Source organism: Chiloscyllium punctatum, chromosome 45 (assembly GCF_047496795.1).
Source record: "Chiloscyllium punctatum isolate Juve2018m chromosome 45, sChiPun1.3, whole genome shotgun sequence".
Taxonomy (NCBI): domain Eukaryota; kingdom Metazoa; phylum Chordata; class Chondrichthyes; order Orectolobiformes; family Hemiscylliidae; genus Chiloscyllium; species Chiloscyllium punctatum.
Window position 1 is genome coordinate 44,068,069 of NC_092783.1, and position 18,906 is coordinate 44,086,974.

General features: G+C 42.5%; 1 protein-coding gene across 3 annotated transcripts in view; it reads left to right on the top strand.

Moving 5' to 3' along the window:
* The window catches only part of plxna2 (plexin A2), a 494,314-nt gene that overhangs the window by 442,399 nt on the left and 33,009 nt on the right, over positions 1–18,906 (top strand). For all 3 annotated transcript variants that reach the window (XR_011955408.1, XM_072563600.1, XM_072563601.1), the window contains exons 23-26: positions 7,803–7,869; positions 9,063–9,209; positions 11,789–11,948; positions 14,198–14,301. Coding sequence is in view for 2 of the 3 variants with exons in the window: in XM_072563600.1 (XP_072419701.1) it covers positions 7,803–7,869; positions 9,063–9,209; positions 11,789–11,948; positions 14,198–14,301 (478 nt within the window). In the remaining variant the exon portion in view is untranslated. The remainder of the gene's footprint in view (positions 1–7,802; positions 7,870–9,062; positions 9,210–11,788; positions 11,949–14,197; positions 14,302–18,906) is intronic.

Below are 18,906 nucleotides of genomic sequence, written 5' to 3' on the forward strand. Positions count from 1 at the left end.
CACAGCGCCAGGCATCTGTGTTCAATCCAAGTCTTGGGTGACGGTCTGTGTGGAGTTTGCACGTTCTCCCTGTGTCTGTGTGGGTTCCGTCGGGTGCTTTGGTTTCCTCTCTCAGTCCAGAGATGTGCAGGTCAGGTGGCCATGTTAAATTGCCCCTTGGTATCCAGTGATGTACAAGTTAGATGGATTAGCCTTGGGAAATGTGGGGATATGGAGAAGGAGTGTGGGCTGGATCTGGGTGGGGTACTCCTCATAGGGCTAGTGTAGAGTTGATGTGCTAAGTGATCTGTTTCTGCACTCTAAAGATTCTATGGTATCTCTGATTCTTCAATGAAAATATATATCCCACAGATGTGGGATACATCATATTATATTGACTTCACTGTGTTATTGCATTTCATACCATAAATTTGAAGGTTTATAAATTTAGAAGTGCTGCAGTCCCATATTAAGTCACACAATTTTTCCATTTCTCATAAAGCCAATAAGGTTCAAAAAGAGCCAGGACTTTCCCAGTGACAAACGTAAATACACTAAAATCAACGCAAACATAACAGTACTGAATAATGAACTAACAGACAAAATTACAGAAGAGGCGTTTCCAATTAACAACCAAACAGAAGAGAAATTCTAAGTAATAAAGGCCCTTATGTGATCTATTTGTGGTCAATAAAGGGGAATGCTGTTGAGGTGCAGTGATAATGTCCATACGTCTGAGCCAGGAGACCAGGTTCAAGTCCCATCTGCTCCAGAGGTGTGTAATAACATCTTTGAACATGTTGATGAGAAAATATCTGATCGCTTCAGGGCCTCAATTCTCCACCTCCCCGACTTGAAGAGCATTTGGAGACAGTAATGGTGGGCAAAGGGAATATTCTCTCAAAGCCGTCCCCTGCCCTTGCTGCCAGCCCTCCTTTAACTCCTTGTCCTGTAAGAGGAGTTAAAAAAGGACATGATCACCACTGGGCACATTCCACAGTAGGCCTCGCCTGGTGGTGCTTTTGAAGAAGGGACTGCTGGTCCAACCACTCCTGGTGACTTGATCTGACAATGTCAAGGTGTCTCACAGAACGAAAATCTGACTGCTGGTGGAAACATCTTAGTCACCTCCTAACATGCTTGTGCCAAACCTGAGTAAAAACAGAATGGCAAAGTTTTGCCCTCACTCTCCATTAAACAAGCAGGTTATATGGACTTGTGTCCAGGAAGATCTCACCGTTGGTCACATCTCTCACTGCAAGCAAAGATTAAAAGAGATGTTTTAAAATGTAACTACCTTAATGAGTCCAGCTTCCATAACAAAGTGGACAGTGAGTAGACAATGATACTCCCAACAGGAAAATCCCAGCTCAGTCCCCATCTGTGGTAATTTATCTTTGTTGACAGTAGGGGTAGTACAGTTGGGCTTGAAGAAGAAAGTGAATAACATTTCCCTTTCTTGTTACAATCCTGCAGGGGTGTATACATTTGGTTATTTTCTTTTTTTTTAAGTATGTTCCAACATGTATGACACATCTCCAGGAGAAGTGGTGCTTGTACCTAACCTTCTAGCCCAGAGGAAGAGATGCCGCTGCGTCACAAGAACCTTATACATCTGGTTATTCTTGTCTCATATACATATCGGTTGATGTTAACATCCAGCAATGTTTTCATGTACAACTGAACTTTTATTATTTCTCCAAATCTCCTGTGTTATTTTGCATCTTAATCCACCAAATCACCCACGTTTCCAATTTAGCTGTGTGCACCTGATTCTATTTGTTTAAGCTACCCGTTCAGAATGTTGTTTGCACGTTTCTGGAGAAGGTGAGACTAGAACCCAGGTCTCTGGATCAGAGATAGGGGCCCTGCCATTGTACCACTAGACGCCGCCACCTCCCCCCCCCCCCCCCCCCCCCCCCCCCACCGGCCTGCCCTTTTCATATATGATTTACAGAACGATGTTTATGATGCTAACAATTCTGTTACTTATCAAATAGCTATTCTTTGAGCACATCGCACATGAATCCACCTCTATGTACCTCGGAGGCAGGTGGGACTTGAACTCATTGTATCATATGACCCTTCACTGCATCTGGTTATTATTTTTCTTTTTATATCCAGAGTGCACATTAGAACACCTCTTATTCCCACCACCAAATCACCTGTAATGTTTTTCATTGACTACCTCCACTAAATCACCATGTTCGACTTGATTAATTTATATGCAAAGACTATTAGGAGCAATGCAATAACACCCAAGATTAGTGAGAGATGGCACGCATCTGATTTAAAAAAAAATTACATCCAGAAGTGCATTTACATTGCTGGGAAGGTGATGGCCTAGTGGTATTATCACTAAATTATTAATCCAGAAACTCAGCTAATCTTCTGGGATTCTGGGTTCAAATCCCAGCCATGGCAGATGATAGAATTTGTGAATTCAATAACAAAAAAGCAATTAAGGGATCGATTGTCAGAAAAACACATCTGGTTCACTAATGGTTTAGAGAAGGAAATCTGTCATCCTTACCTGGTCTGGTCTACGTGTGACTCCAGACTCTTAACTAGGAGAAAGTGAGGACTGCAGATGCTGGGGATCAGAGCTGAAAAATGTGTTGCTGGAGAAGCGCAGCAGGTCAGGCAACATCAAAGGAGAAGGAGAATCGACGTTTCGGGTATAAGCCCTTCTTCAGGAATGAGGAGGGTGTGCCAAGCAGGCTAAGATAAAAGGTAGGGAGGAGGGACTTGGGGGAGGGGCGTTGGGAATGGAAGGAGGTTAAGGTGAGGGTGATAGGCTGGAGAGGGGGTGGGGGCGGAGAGGTCGGGAAGAAGATTGCAGGTCAAGAAGGCGGTGCTGAGTCTGAGAGTTGGGACTGAGAAAAGGTGGGGGGAGGGGAAATGAGGAAGCTGGAGAAATCTGCATTCATCCCTTGTGGTTGGAAAGTTCCTAGGCAGAAGATGAGTCGCTCTTCCTCCAGGCGTCGTGTTGCCATGGTCTGGCGATGGAGGAGGCCAAGGACATGCATGTCCTTGGCAGAGTGGAAGGGGGAATTAAAGTGTTCAGCCACAGGGCGGTTGGGTTGGTTGGTGCGGGTGTCCCAGAGGTGTTCTCTGAAACGTTCCGCAAGTAGGCGGCCTGTCTCCCCAATGTAGAGGAGGCCACATCGGGTGCAGCGGATGCAGTAAATGATGTATGTGGAGGTGCAGGTGAATTTCTGATGAATATTGAAGGATCCCTTGGGGCCTTGGAGGGAAGTGAGGGGGGAGGTGTGGGCGCAAGTTTTGCATTTTTTGCGGTGGCAGGGGAAGGTGCCGGGAGTGGAGGTTGGGTTGGTGGGGGGTGTGGATCTGACAAGGGAGTCGCGGAGGGAGTGGTCTTTCCGGAATGTTGATAGGGGTGGGGAGGGAAATATATCCTTGGGTGGTGGGGTCCATTTGGAGGTAGCTGAAATGACTAAGGATGATCCGATGTATCTGGAGGTTGGTGGGGTGACAAGTAAGGACTAGTGGGGTTCTGTCCCGGTGGCGATTGGAGGGGCGGGGTTCAAGGGCAGAGGAGTGGGAAGTGGAGGAGATGCGATGGAGAGCATCGTCAACCACGTCTGAGGGGAAATTGCAGTCTTTGAAGAAGGAGGCCATCTGGGTTATTTGGTATTAGAATTGGTCATCCTGGGAGCAGATGCGGTGAAGGCGAAGGAATTGGGAATATGGGATGGCGATTTTACAGGGGGCAGGGTGGGCAGAGGTGTAATCTGGGTAGCTGTGGGAGTCAGTCGGTTTATAGTAAACGTCTGTGTTGAGTTGGTCGTCCGAGATAGCAATGGAGAGGTCTAGGAAGTGGAGGGAGGAGTCTGAGACGGTCCAGGTAAATTTGAGGTCGGTATAGAAGGTGTTAGTAAAGTGGATGAACTGTTCAACCTCCTCGTGGGAGCACGCGGTAGTGCCGATACAGTCATCAATGTGGCGGAGGAAAAGGTGTGGGGTGGTGCCAGTGTAGCTGCGGAAGGTGGACTGTTCCACATATCCAACGAAGAGGCAGGCAAAGCTAGGGCCCATGGCTACTCCTTTGGTTTGGAGGAAGTGGGAGGATTGGAAGGAGAAGTTGTTAAGAGTGAGGAGCAGTTCAGTCAGTCGAAGGAGTGTGTCAGTGGAAGGGTACTGGTTGGTTCGGCGGGAAAGGAAGAAGTGGAGGGCTTTGAGGCCGTCATGATGGGGGATGGAGGTGTATAGGGACTGGATGTCCATGGTGAAGATAAGGTGTTGGGGACCGGGGAAGCGAAAATCATGGAAGAGGTGGAGGGCGTGGGTGGTGTCCCGAACGTAGGTGGGGAGTTCTTGGACTAAGGGGGACAGGACCGTGTCGAGGTATGCAGAGATGAGTTCGGTGGGGCAGGAGCAGGCTGAGACAATGGGTGGGCCGGGGCAGTCAGGTTTGTGGATTGTGGGCAGGAGGTAGAAACGGGCAGTGCGGGGTTTTGGGACTATGAGGTTGGAGGCGGTGGATGGGAGATCCCCTGAGGTGATGAGGTTGATGATGGTTTGGTGGTGGGAGGTGGGGTCATGGTCAAGGGGGCAGTAGGAGGAGGTGTCCGCGAGCTGGTGTTTAGCCTCAGCAATATAAAGATCGGTGCGCCAAACTACCACCACGCCTCCCTGTCTGCCGGTTTGATAGTGAGGTTGGGGTTGGATTCTCACCCACTCCAACCTCTCACCCTCGGAACGTGCAGCCTTCCACTCCCTCCGCTCCAACCCCAACCTCACCATCAAACCGGGAGACAAGGGAGGCGCGGTGGTAGTTTGGCGCACCGATCTTTATATTGCTGAGACTAAATGCCAGTTCGCGGATACCTCCTCCTACTGCCCCCTTGACCATGACCCCACCTCCCACCACCAAACCATCATCTCCCAGACCATCCATGACCTCATCACCTTACCTTCACCACGGACATCCAGCCCCTGTACACCTCCATCCCCCATCACGACGGCCTCAAAGCCCTCCGCTTCTTCCTTTTCTGCTGAACCAACCAGTACCCTTCTACTGACACCCTCCTTCGACTGACTGAACTGCTCCTCACTCTTAACAACTTCTCCTTCCAATCCTCCCACTTCCTCCAAACCAAAGAAGTAGCCATGGGCCCTAGCTTTGCCTGCCTCTTCGTTGGATATGTGGAACAGTCCACCTTCCACAGCTACACTGGCACCACCCCACACCTTTTCCTCCGCTACATTGATGACTGTATCGGCGTTACCCCGTGCTCCCACGAGGAGGTTGAACAGTTCATCCACTTTACTAACACCTTCCACACCGACCTCAAATTTACCTGGACCGTCTCAGACTCCTCCATCCCCTTCCTAGACCTCTCAATCTCTATCTCGGATGACCGACTCAACACAGACGTATACGATAAACCAACTGACTCCCACAGCTACCTAGATTACACCTCTTCCCACCCTGCCCCCTGTAAAACACCATCCCATATTCCCAATTCCTTCGCCTTCGCCGCATCTGCTCCCAGGATGACCAATTCCAATACCGAACAACCCAGATAGCCTCCTTCTTCAAAGACCGCAACTTCCCCTCAGACATGGTTGACAATGCTCTCCACCTCATCTCCTCCACTTGCTGCTCCTCTGCCCTTGAGCCCCGCCCCTCCAATTGCCACCAGGACAGAACCCCACTAGTCCTTCCTTATCACCCCACCAACCTCCAGATAAATCGGATCATCTTTCGTCATTTCTGCCAACTCCAAACGGACCTCACCACCAAGGATATATTTCCCTCCCCACCTCCTATAAACGTTGTGGAAAGACCACTCCCTCCGGGACCCTCTTGTCAGATCCACACCCCCCACCAACCCAACCTCCACTCCCGGCACCTTCCGCTGCAACCACAAAAAATGCAAAACTTGCGCCCACACCTCCCCCCTCACTTCCCTCCAAGGCCCCAAGGGATCCTTCAATATCCATCAGAAATTCACCTGCACCTCCACACACATCATTTACTGCATCCGCTGCACCTGATGTGGCCTCCTATACATTGGGGAGACAGGCCGCCTACTTGTGGAACGTTTCAGAGAACACCAACCAACCAACCCAACCGCCCCGTGGCTGAACACTTTAATTCCCCCTCCCGCTCCCCCAAGGATATGCAAATCCTTGGCCTCGTCCATCGCCAGAACACGACGCCTGGAGGACGAGCGACTCATTTTCCGCCGAGGAACCCTCCAACCACAAGGGATGCATGCACATTTCTCCAGCTTCCTCATTACCCCTCCCCCCACCTTTTCTCAGTCCCAACTCTCAGACTCAGCACCACCTTCTTGACCTGTAATCTTCTTCCCGACCTCTCCGCCCCCACCCCCTCTCTTGCCTATCACCCTCATCTTAACCTCCTTCCACCTATCGCATTCCCAACGCCCCTCCCCCAAGTCCCTCCTCCCTATCTTTTATCTTCGCCTGCTTGGCACACCCTCCTCATTCCTGAAGAAGGGCTTATGCCCGAAATGTCGATTCTCCTTCTCCTTCGATGCTGCCTGACCTGCGCTTTTCCAGCAACACATTTTTAAACTCCAGACACTGAGCAATGTGTTGACTCTTAACTGCTATCTGGGCAGTTCGGGATGGGCAATAAATACTGGCTCAAGCCAGAGATACCCACATTCCATGAATGGCTAAAAAAAAAACAACTGAATGTTTTTTTGCCCATCACCAAATCATTTCTGGGTGCATTAGGTTATTAGGAGGATGTGAAGTCTGTGTCTGAATTGCTGACAGTATCTCAACTGCCTCAGTTCATTATTAAAAGAGTGGTTACATGACTGAATCAATGAGATGTAATTAGTGCTGTTTAAGAAGCTGATAGCTTTCCGGAGAGGAAGAGGAGAAAATTAACAAAAGTGGAGAAACTAAATTCCAATCAACTATTTTTAAAAGTAATATATATACTCCCTCAGTTCTTTCAAAATGAATTCTGCCAACAGTGGAACATTGAATTCTCCTTCCCTTTTGTGCATTAGTATTTCAACAGAATACTGCTTTGGGGACAGATATATTACAGCAGAGTCTGTCTCTCCTCGCAGAAGTATCTGCTGCTAAATTGGTTTGCTCCATATTTTCAAGTTTCTCAAATTAGAGTGAATTTAGTAATTAGAATATAATGTACAACCTTACTACCTGATCTGTAAAACTCCCTCCATATCTATTGACACCTCTTCATGGCCCACTCATTTTAAAGTATTTTTGCATTTTGATTTCAATAATAGCTTGGACATTTCTATCCACTAGAAGTGGATTGAAGAAGGCACTTCTGTCATATTGAGCTATCTAGTTTTAAGTTGTGCACAGCATAGAATACCCGTGTGAATGCAATCTCCTCTCTGCAGACTGCTCTGATAGTCTGTGGTGATATTTATTTCCTGTTTCTGTTGCTTGTATTTCTCTGGATTCTCTGGCACACGTTTTGGTGGTTTTGGTATTTTTAATAATGTTTCCTTGGATCAGATAACATTCATTATTTGTTTTCAAAAAAGACAAAATCTAGAATTCAAAAACAAAAATAAGCTGAACAATGAACAATCTGACGAACAAAAAAGTAAGAATCAGACTGATGGACTTATGAAGATTTCCTTTAAAATCATATTCATCATATTGTTTATTCAGTTTCTTCCTGCTTTGACTTGGGGTATTTTAACAGCTCAATGGTTTAAATGTCGCATTCAATAGGATTTATTATAATTGACCAATGTGATTTTATCAGAATGTTTCAAATTAACCTGAAACGACATGTTTTCTAAACACTTCACTTGTCTTTCTAACCTCAGGACTGAATCTGTGGCTGAGAAAATGTTGACAAATTGGTTTGCATTCCTCCTTCATAAATTCCTGAAGGTATGTTCTGATAATCCTGAGGGAAACTTATCAATGTTTAAAACACCACTTTTCTACAATTCTTATTCAAAAATATTGCTGAGATTTCTTTATTTATTCATTCATGATATGCGGGCCTCACTGGCTAAGCCAATGTTTATTGATATTCAAAGTTCGTTTATTCCCTTACTTGCCCATCCCTAATTGCCCAGAGGGCAGTTAAGAGTCGACCACATTGCTGTGGGTCTGGAATCACCTACAGGCCAGACCAGGTAAGGATGGTACTCTCCTTTCCTAAAGGACATGAGTGAACCATTTTGGTTTTTCCTGACAATTGGCAATGGATTCATGGTCGTCATTAGATGCTTAATTCCAGATTTTCTTTTGTTTTTAGTTTTGCTGGATTTGAACACAATCCCTGAGACATGACCTGGCTCTCTGGATTAACAGTCCAGCAATAATCCCACTTGTCCATCGTCTCCCGTATTCAACTAAACTTAATTTGAAACTCTAACTGAAAAGTGAGCTTCTTCTGAGTAATATTTCCAAACTGTTGCTTTTATTGAGAACCACTAATTAAATTGAGAACCACTAATTAAATTGAGATTGTGCAAAATTAATCGTTTTTTTCAATCCAAGTGTTTTTAATGTTGCTAATTTATGCAACTAATGCTTTGTTTCGCAAACTTTACATTTCAGGTTTATTTTAAATTTTTTAATATACATAGTATAGAAATAATATTAACTCAGCAGGTGAAGTTCATGTTGATATTATACTGACTTATCACCTTTCCATCTTTATCCCCAAATCGTAATCCTCCTTTTATATTTATTGTCTAGGTTTCTCAGAGTTTTTCATCAACTTTCTTCATTGCTTCCAATAAGCATCTTTAACATTGATTCCATCTTAGCTGAAACAAAACACACTCCTAGGAGCTGAACATGGCAGACGCCATGGTCCCTGCCACAGTGTCAGTGTCTTCCATCACGTTCTGATAGTGCTGAGACCTCACTCCCAAATCTATGACTTTTTAAAGGCAGACAACGCTCTGTGACAAAGTTGCCTTCCCATGAGGCTATAACGTCTTTTCCATGCCCCTGAGAATTGAGCACTGTTGCCATTCCACATCACTAAGAGATGGGTAGTAGCTGAACTAAAGAGTATTTGTCATATAAGGTAAATCTGTAATAAGTTTCTTTGTTCAATTTTCCAGGAGTGTGCAGGAGAGCCTCTCTTCATGCTGTACTGTGCCATTAAACAACAGATGGAGAAGGGACCAATTGACGCAATCACAGGCGAAGCACGCTACTCATTGAGTGAGGATAAATTGATCCGACAACAAACTGAGTACAAGACTCTAGTGAGTTTAATTATCAACTCCAGTTGGGCACCATAATCGTGTGTGTGTGTGTGTGCCAGAAAATTGGTGTTTGAAGCAAAATGTCCCCTTACATTAAAACAAAAATATTTTCTGATTAATCATTTTCGACGGAATCATAGGCTAAGATTTTGCAGACTAAGCTGAAAGAACGCTGCCCACTGTTCCTTATGCTTGCACGTTCCCACTTATTATCTCAGGACTTTGAACTGGAACTTGCTGTGTTTACAACTCGATCTCAACAGAGTCCCCCAGGAGAGAATCTGAGTGCAGGCAAGAATGGCAAACAACTGTGCACCATCTTAACCAATCCTGTTGGTGAATACTGACTGAAGCTGAATCGGGTGGCATTAGAGTAGTTAATTCAATGCCAAATCATGCACAAAGAATACAGTTACCACGGGAGAAAGAAACCTAGCTCTTGAAGAGAGAGAAAAGGAAGAGAAAATGTTGAAACCTGTTTTATATCCAAAAGAATGGGATACCACATCAGTAAAAGACTATTTTAGCACAAAGTTTGTTTGTGTTTAATTGATACATGTATTGTCTAAAGAGTTCACTTACTCTAGAGTGAAAAAGCTCTAACCTTTACTGGCAGGTTCAGTGGTGATCTGTCACAGAAATTTGCTCATGCTATTGGGGAGGTTTTAAACAAAATTTGCAGGAGGAATAGAAACCAGGAATTGGTATTTGAAAGGACAACAGATATCCCAAGGGTTGGGCATGAGCTAACAGAACATGTTTTTAAAAACTAAGATAGCATGTGGTGTTGGGCTTAAAAAGAATATAATATGTTAATTGCGTTAACAGTACAAATATCTAAATGCACAGGATGGGATAAATAAGGTTTGTGAGCTCTATACACAATTGAGGAAATGGAAATATTATGTTGTGGCAATAACAGATACAGAATTTACTGCATTCCACTGCGCCACATTTGGAAATGGGGGAGGGGGGGGCATTTATTCAGGTAGGTGGGTCAGGTGGGAATGACACGATTTTCACGCCATTACTTTGAATAAGTTCCATAGACAGCCTAAAGTCAGGGATATCATATGCCTTTTAATCAACTTTCTTCAGCTGATGCCAATTGATGCCAATTGAGGCCCTTAGAGGGCAATTATCTCTCACTTGAAGGCCTCATCTCGCTGGTGCTGGTGTTCCCCCATTGGTGGGTGGAGAGCTTACCACACAGGGAAATCAAAAAGTGAATCACTTTGTGCTCCAGGTTTGGAGGCAGGGATGGATGGATTGGGGGAGTGGACCTTCAATCATTCAGAGGCATTTAGTGATTGATCGAGAGACTTGGCATTGTGAAGAGGGAAAGATACACCTCCTCTTCCCAGCAATACCCATCCTGTGAGCCAACCTTCTGCTGTCACTCACATGTACCTTGAGCCATGACAAATCCAGAGTCTCTGATTGGTTGGCAGGACTTGCCGGCCCCCCTAACCTGTTCTGAAGACCCAGTGTTGGGCAGTTAAGTGCCTAACAAAAACAAATTGCTGGAAAAACTCTGCAGGTTAAGCAGCATATTTGGAGAGAAAGCAGAATTAACGTTTTGGGTTCAATGGCAGTTCTTCAGAACTTTCTGAAGAACAATATGGCAGTGATACTTTTTTTTTTGATGGAACCAAAATAAATGGATGGGCAAAATAAACTAAAAGAAGCAATTCTAAAGGATGCAGAAACAAAGTGACATGGTGATCTTTGTATACCTTTTGTTGGAGATTGCAGAGCAGCTGAAGAAAGTTGATTAAAAGGCATATGATATCCTTGACTTTAAAATTGATGGCACAGAGTATATAATAGCAAGGAAGTTATGAAGCTATATCAAACATTGGTTCAGCTAGGAAGGAAAGTTAGACATTAGAGACAGTGCAGAAAAGACATCTCAGAATGTCTCTCAGGATAAAGGATTTCATTTACCTGGATTGGTTGGAGAAATTGAAGCTGTTCTCACTTCAGAAGAAAAGATTGCAAAGAAATGTGATCAAAGTACTCAAAACATTGAGGGGTCTAGACAGTTGATAGAAACTGTTCTCATTGATGGCAGAGGCTCGGTGATCAGAGAACGTGGATTTAAAGTGATTGGCAGAAGCACCAGAGGCAGCATGAGGAAGAATCTTTTTAGACTGCAAATGGTTAGGATCTGTAATGTACTGCTGAGAAATGTTGTGGAGATAAACTCAGTTCTGGCCTTTAGAACAAATTGGTTAAGCCCCCAAAGAGAGAGAGAGAGAGAGTTCCAAAGTTACAGCAAAGAGCAGAGAAGTAGAGTTGCTAAGTTTCTCTTGCATAGCATTGGATCAGACAGGCTAAATGGCTTGTCCGTGATATATCTATATATGGTTCAGTTAGCACCATTATTCTTAATGGCACCATGCTCAAACAATATTGTATTTACCTTTTTCACCCTAGCTAGATTGCTTGTAATCCCCCTTGAGTGCACAGTCTTTAACAAAGCTATAGGCAGTTTTGTGTTAGACCTGTACATCTGTTTAGTTTTTATAATAAGTTGGTTATATTAAACATAGTTTTATGTTTTAATTTATATGTAGATTTTGAACTGTGTGAATCCAGAGAATGAGAACAGTCCGGAGATTCCAGTGAAGGTGCTGAATTGTGACACAATCACCCAAGTTAAAGAGAAAATCCTGGACTCCAGCTATAAAAACGTTCCCTACTCCCAGCGACCTCGAGCAGTTGATATGGACCTGGGTACACAATATGTTGAATCTTATTCTTCGATGCTTTAAACAAGGCTTTTCACCCATTGTACCTATGCCAGTGCTAGATCCAGACCAGAACTATTTCTTACTCATTACATAACATTTTTAATATCTGTGTATGTCTACCTCAAAACCACTTTTAATAGCTACTTATTGTATGCTTAGAAAAATATATTCCTACCTTTCATTTCTACATGTCTAGCACATTCTCCAAAGCTATCCCTTTGACACCAATGTACAAAATGATGCAAATAATATTTCCTTTTTTTTATTGCAATGTGTACTGGGATTGATTAAATAATGAACACCAAAACTACAATGCTCATCATTGTCACAAAGAACTTCCTATTACAGTGATGTGGCTTCCCCTTTGCAGTAACCATTTAAATCTGGCAAATTTAAGTGACCTCCAGATGGTCTGCAGCAGTGATGTCAAAATGTAAGTTAAGCAGCCAGTCACAATGAAGTATTCTTACTGACAGCAGACTTGGAAATTAAAAGAGTTAAATTGCTTTATTTTCTAAATTTCTGTTATCTGACAACAAAATAAGTTACTATGATTGGATTAAGACACAAGATAAAATAAAAATTAAACTTTACAAGAACATTTTAGAAATTATGTAGGACTTTAGTCATAATGGAGAAAATCTGCATGTTCTAAGTACATAAACACCTTTAGAACCAAATGGCCTGTTATGTTGTAGATTCTGTATAATTAGAACTCCTAGTGCTTTTTCTACTTATAGTTATGCGGCTTACCCTTTTCTAATATTCTGTAACACCTGTTTGGAAATAATCAATGTTCGTTCTTCTATTTTCTAAAGAACCTCACTCATCATTTCAACGAAAGGTATCTAGGACTGTTGGGTTATCAACTTTAGAGTCCTTTTGTTCCTTTCAGTAACATATGCTTTATTTAAAAATATTTCTTTCATTAGTTCATCCATATCCTGATTCAGCATCCTTCGAATCCTGCATTGCTTCCCTCACACTATTAGTTTACAGATTAAATGTTTGCCTGTGCTGTCTGTGTTTTTCTTTAAAAACAATCAGAGTGACATTGTTGTTCCTTGTGATTATCATTTATTTTGCTTATAACTTTTCCATTTTCTTTCTAAGCCACACACACATTCCTGCTCATTGTTTTCTCTTCCATCACATTGTTGGCCCTGTTCATAGTCTCCTCTTTGGTGTGCTTTCTTTTCATTGGCCAATTCTCCTTTGCCCAGCAATCTCCTTCCTGACTGAAGCAACACTGTGCTAATGAAGCCTCTCGATGACTCTTCAGAATACTTTCACCCTTATCCTGTTTCGTCTTGGCTTAGTGGTACTGATCTCACCAAAGGGGATTTGGCTTCAAGCCCACCTTGAGTACTTGAGCACACAATTCTCACTGGCACTTCTCTTTGGAGAGGGTGTGATAGTGCTGATGGATGTTTTGCCTTTCAAATGAAGCATTCAGTGGTGGATCTGTCTGCCTTTACAGATTGACATAAAAGATCCCATAGCACTGTTTTGAAGACTAGGGACATTCTTCTGGCATTTCAATATTCATTCCTCAATCACATCCATTTAAATAGATTTAATTCGCCATCCTTTACATTATTGCCTGTGGGACCAAGGCTGTGTCAGCATAACTGGCATACCAACGTTTTGAAAGTGATTGGGTGTAAAGTCTGTTATAATGCCTTGATAGCATTCAAGGCCCAAATGCAACGGTTTATTCTGTGTCTTGCACTTAAATAATTCCCATTCCTGGTCTGCTTGTGATTTTCTATCCTAATAATTAGGATGGTATCTTTTGCAAATGTTGTTGCTTTCCAATCCAACAACTTTATTTTGACCATAATTTCTTTACTTCTCCATTCAGAATTTGAATCTAATTATATTACAATCAGTGACCCCTAAATGTTCTTCTATACTCAGATTGCTTACTAGCCCAAGATAATAGATCAGAATTTTGTTAAAGATTTTTCTTTTCAACTGAAAATCACTATCCCTGTAGTTTCTAGACTTTTCTGTGCCTGTAGCAGTAGATGGGCACCAATGAAGAATGTTATAAATTGAGATTTTATCATCTGTTGCTTCATATATGTTCCACTATAGCCATTTCAGTTGAAAACAAAAATATTTTTGGATTGTATTTTATTTAAATTAGAATTTAAAGAAAGAATGGTCTTGTATTTTTGCAGTAGAGAATATGATGGGAAAGTTCTAACCTTCAGTCTATCTCTGCAGAGTGGCGTCAGGGACGAATGGCTCGAGTTGTTCTCCAAGATGAAGACATCACCACCAAGATTGAAAATGACTGGAAACGCTTGAACACCTTAGCACACTATCAGGTAACCATGATGTGGAGGTGCAGAGTGGACAAAGTTAAAAATCACACAACACCAGGTTATAGTCCAACAGGTTTATTTGGAAGGACTAGCTTTCGGAACACTGCTCCTTCTTCAGGTAGCTAGTGGGGCAGGATCATAATACCCAGAATTTATAGCAAAAGATCAGGTAATGGACACAGCAATCACAACACCAAATCAAACTGTATCAGTGGAAACCCAAGAAGCAACTTCTGAACTCAAACCTCCCCTCATCCTTACCAAAATTTAAAGGAAGCAAAATATATTCTGCACAATAGACTGATTCAACTTAAGCTTTTAAAATTTTGTGGCCCAGCTTCCAAAATTCTTCAATACAGGAGATTTCTTGCTTTGAAACATCCATAGAAGATGGCTACAGAAAAATGTCTGCATACTTCAATAGGCTTAGCTCTAAAGTGCTCACGTCTTACTCTGGTGAGTACTGGCTACTCTGCATTGAGAGGTTGCAGGTGACTATTGGCCAGCACTATCTTAACAATCACTGCTACTATGACACCACTTCTTTGGGCAGCATCACAACCTCATCGCACTCGATGTTAGGTCCAAGCTTTTTTCTTTCCTTCAGCCATATCTTCTCCCTACTTTCCCCTCCCCATAACTGCCTGTACTGCATTTTCTTCCTGACCTGATTGCCTTTCCCACACCCCTCCTTTCCAATCAGCCCCTTCATCTATGAACAGAATATCAATGGTGCCTTTACGGAGGCCCAGTTTTCAAGGCTGCATAGCAAGGGAGTCACTTACTACTTTGAGCAACTCACTGTCTTGATGGAAACAAAATAAATACCATTGCAATCAATCAATAAATAAAACAAATATTAATTGCCTTAGCTCATAGAGTCATACAGAACAGAAACAGACCCTTCGGTCCAAACAGTCCATGCCGAAAATAATCCCAAGTTAAACTAGTCCCACTTGCCTGCTCCTGGCCCATATCCCTCCAAACCTTTCCTATTCATGTATTTATGTAAGTCTTTTTTAAATGTTGTAAATGTGCCTGCATCTATCACTTCCTCACGAAGTTCATTCCACACGTGAAGCACCCTTTGTATAAATAAAATTTCTCCCTCATATCTTTTAAAAATCTCTCTCCTCTCACCTTAAAAAAAAGTCGCTTTGTCTTGAAATCCCCCATCCGAGGGAAAAGACATCTACCATTCAGCCATCTATACCTGTCATGACTACATGGTAGTCAACTTGGCCAAACATGTGCCTAGTGCGTGCACACACAGAGAAGGTATTATCACCTAGAAATGTTTGATCGTGTGGGGAGCATAGGGAATAGCTTCTGAGATTGAATAGCAGGAAGTGTACTTTATAATGAGCCATTACTTTGTTTCAAGAACCAAAGTTTACCAAATTATTAGAAAGTTTTAGGTGATTTTAACCTCAGAAATTTGGGTTCTTGAAGCAATTTTGTGTAAAACTGTGAAAAGTTGAAAAGCATTGTCCACTGTTCTATGTTTTGCATATAGGGCTTTGTAGACCATCGTGTGCAATAATTGTTGAATTCTTTCCTAGCATAACATTGTAAATCTTTTTAAAAGGTATAGAGTAATAAGCACTTGAAATTTAGTGCGAAAGAGAATCGGTACTGTAAAGGTTAAAATTAAACAAGAGTTGATGCGTTGTCAGTCATTATATGCTTTGAATAGTGACAGATAATGAAGAGAAGATTTGAAGCAAATTCAAATTAGTGAAAAGCTGACGGAGACTGACAGAAAATTAAACCCTTTGCCTTTGACAGCAGCAGCCCCAAATCATGTCAGTGAATAGAATGGGATTAGCATTTTCTATTTCCTCAGAGATCAGGATTAATAAAGAAATAATAGATGTGCTGGCTTCTTTGTACACATTATTCATTATAATAGTCAATCAGAGTATTTCACATGGAACATTTTGCATTTATTATGTCAAAGCTAATAGTTTATTCTGCTAAAAAATAAAATTGGTGAGGGAATTTCTTTTTCAATGAAGTGACAGAAATAAATATTAAATTATTAGGCTGTATGGCAGAGAAGTATACATCTAAAGTAAATTACGTATTATTGGACTTCAAAATTAAGATTTGGTAAGCAGCTCACCATTATACCTGAAAGTTCAGTTATCCTGAAGAGTTTTTATACAGGATTATAGCTTCGACCATATCTTTTACCCTCATTCTTTTAAAGTAGATCTTGTGGTTTCTCGATACTGTGGAATCTGGGAAAGAGTTAACTACTGAAAAAAAGCATTATCAGCTTGTATTTGGAAAATTGTTTCAAGTAGCTTTACAAATTTATAAAATAAATTGTATGAGCAGTGCACTATATTTATAGAATCTGAGTTGTTACCGCACAAAAGCAGGCCATTCAGCCCATCGTGCCTGCACTGGCCCTTCAAATTAGCACCATTACCTAGAGCCAATCTCTTGTTTTTTCTCCCATACCCATGCGCACTATTTCTATACAAACAACCATTTAATCTGCCTCCTGGTGTATTCCATACCTTTTCTACTCATTGAGTGAAAAGAGTTTTTCACAGCACTCTTGATTCTTTGACACATCACTCCAAACCTGTGTCCAGTTGTTACTTTCATGAGTATGAACAGCTTCTCCCTATCTACCCTGTTCATGATTTTGAAAACCTTTATCAAATCTCAACTCAGCTGCCTTCTTTCCAGGGAGAACAGTCCCAGTCTCTTAATTCTATCCTCACCCCTGAAGTTTCTCATTCCTGGAACCTTTCTTTTATAAACAGCTTCTGCATTTTCTCCAATGCATTGGCATCTTTCCTTTAATGTAGCCACCTAGAATAATGCTCCAGCTGAGGGTTAACAAGTGTCTTATAAGACTTCAACATCACCTCCTTGTTCTTGTACTCTATGCTCCTGTTAATAAAGCTGAAGAAATTGTGTGCTTTATTAACTGTTGTCTTCACCTGTCCTGCCACTTTCAATGATCTGTGTTCACATACACTCATACCTACGTACCTGCACCCCTTTCAGGATTGGACCCTCTATATTGTCTTTAAATGTTCTTTCTACCAAAATGCATCCATTCAAGATTTTTTGCCACCTATCTGCCCACTCCACAAACTTATAAGTGTCCTTTTGGCGTTCGATATTGTCTTCACAGTTTACAATTCTTCCACATTTCATGTTGTCTCTAAACTATGAAATTGTGCCCTGTACGCCAAGGTACTGTTCATTGATATGTATTAGGAAAAGCAAGTGTTTCAATACAAACCCCTGGGAAACTTTAAAACAAACTCCTTTCAAGCCTAAAAAAAAAATCCATTGACTATTTTTCTCTCTTTTCTATCACTCAGCCAATTTTGAATCTGATTTGCCAAGTCAATCCAGTGTACCAATGTTAACAAAGCTTTGAAAGTAAAAATCATCCTGATTAAATGCCTTACCTTTTTCTCCCAATTTCAATTTATGACTGCACCTATTTCCAAATTACTTTTTATTTTTTGCTGCTGTCCTGACCTCCCACTTTTGTTTCATGCTTTACCAAGATGGATGTGGTCTCACCATCTAGTAATCCATGAAATATTCACACCGAACAGGCCCGTGGCCAATTCTCACTCTTTACTCTTCCTCCCTTCCCTTTCGGTAAGTGTTTGGGTTACTACTTATATGCTCCCATAATGGTCCAGGAAGCACAGTGTGATCCCAGGTCTTCTGTCCGAGGTCCCTGTCTGGTCTTGCCTTAAATGCTGTTGCCTGTCCTGGCTGGAAGTGACTGATCCATGAAGAAATGCACTTCAAATATTTATAGGAACCTCGATTATCCGAAAGAGATGGGCGGGCACTATTTCGTTTGGATAATTGATTATTTGGTTAATTGATTTCCTCTGGGGCTTGGAGCTTCCTGTGAAGTTCTCTCCCCGTTCAGGAGATGAGGCCGCAACACTCTGCATGCGAGACCCTGCCCCTGCCTGCCCCTCAACCCCATCCAACCCTGCCCGCCCCCAACACAGTCCTACCCTGTCTCCAACTCCGTCCACCCGCTCCCAACCCTGTCAAACCCCGCCCCACTCTCTGCCCACAACTCCGCCACCACCATCCATCCCCACCCACCATCCAACCCCCATCCACTCCCCCTCGGCCGACAACCCCCCCCCGCTCCCTGACCCCACCAGGGCAGCCGGACTGTACACCAACAGTAAGACTGCTGCTGCCTTTGTGGGTAAGTCTCCAAATAGCACGCACATCCACACAACATTTTGACAAGTTCCACCTTCGCCCTGTAGAGGACAATCCTGGAGAGATTATCTGGGAAAGGGAGATTTAGGATTCACCCCAATGTAGAACTCCAGGGAATTGTGGGGGGAGAGCGAGAGGATGGGAGATCAGTCATTTAGAGACAATGCCTGGACTGTCTAGGATTGTTCTTGGCAGCATTTCAGTTCGTTTTTAATCATTGTACATGTAAACAAAAGACATGATCAGGATTGAAACAGCTCTTTGGCATAATGTTTCTCTCGGGACCTCGAGATAGGATAATCCAATATTCAGATAATTGATATTCAGATAATCAAAGTTCCTATGTAATACCTGACAAAATCTGCTAGTGTTTGC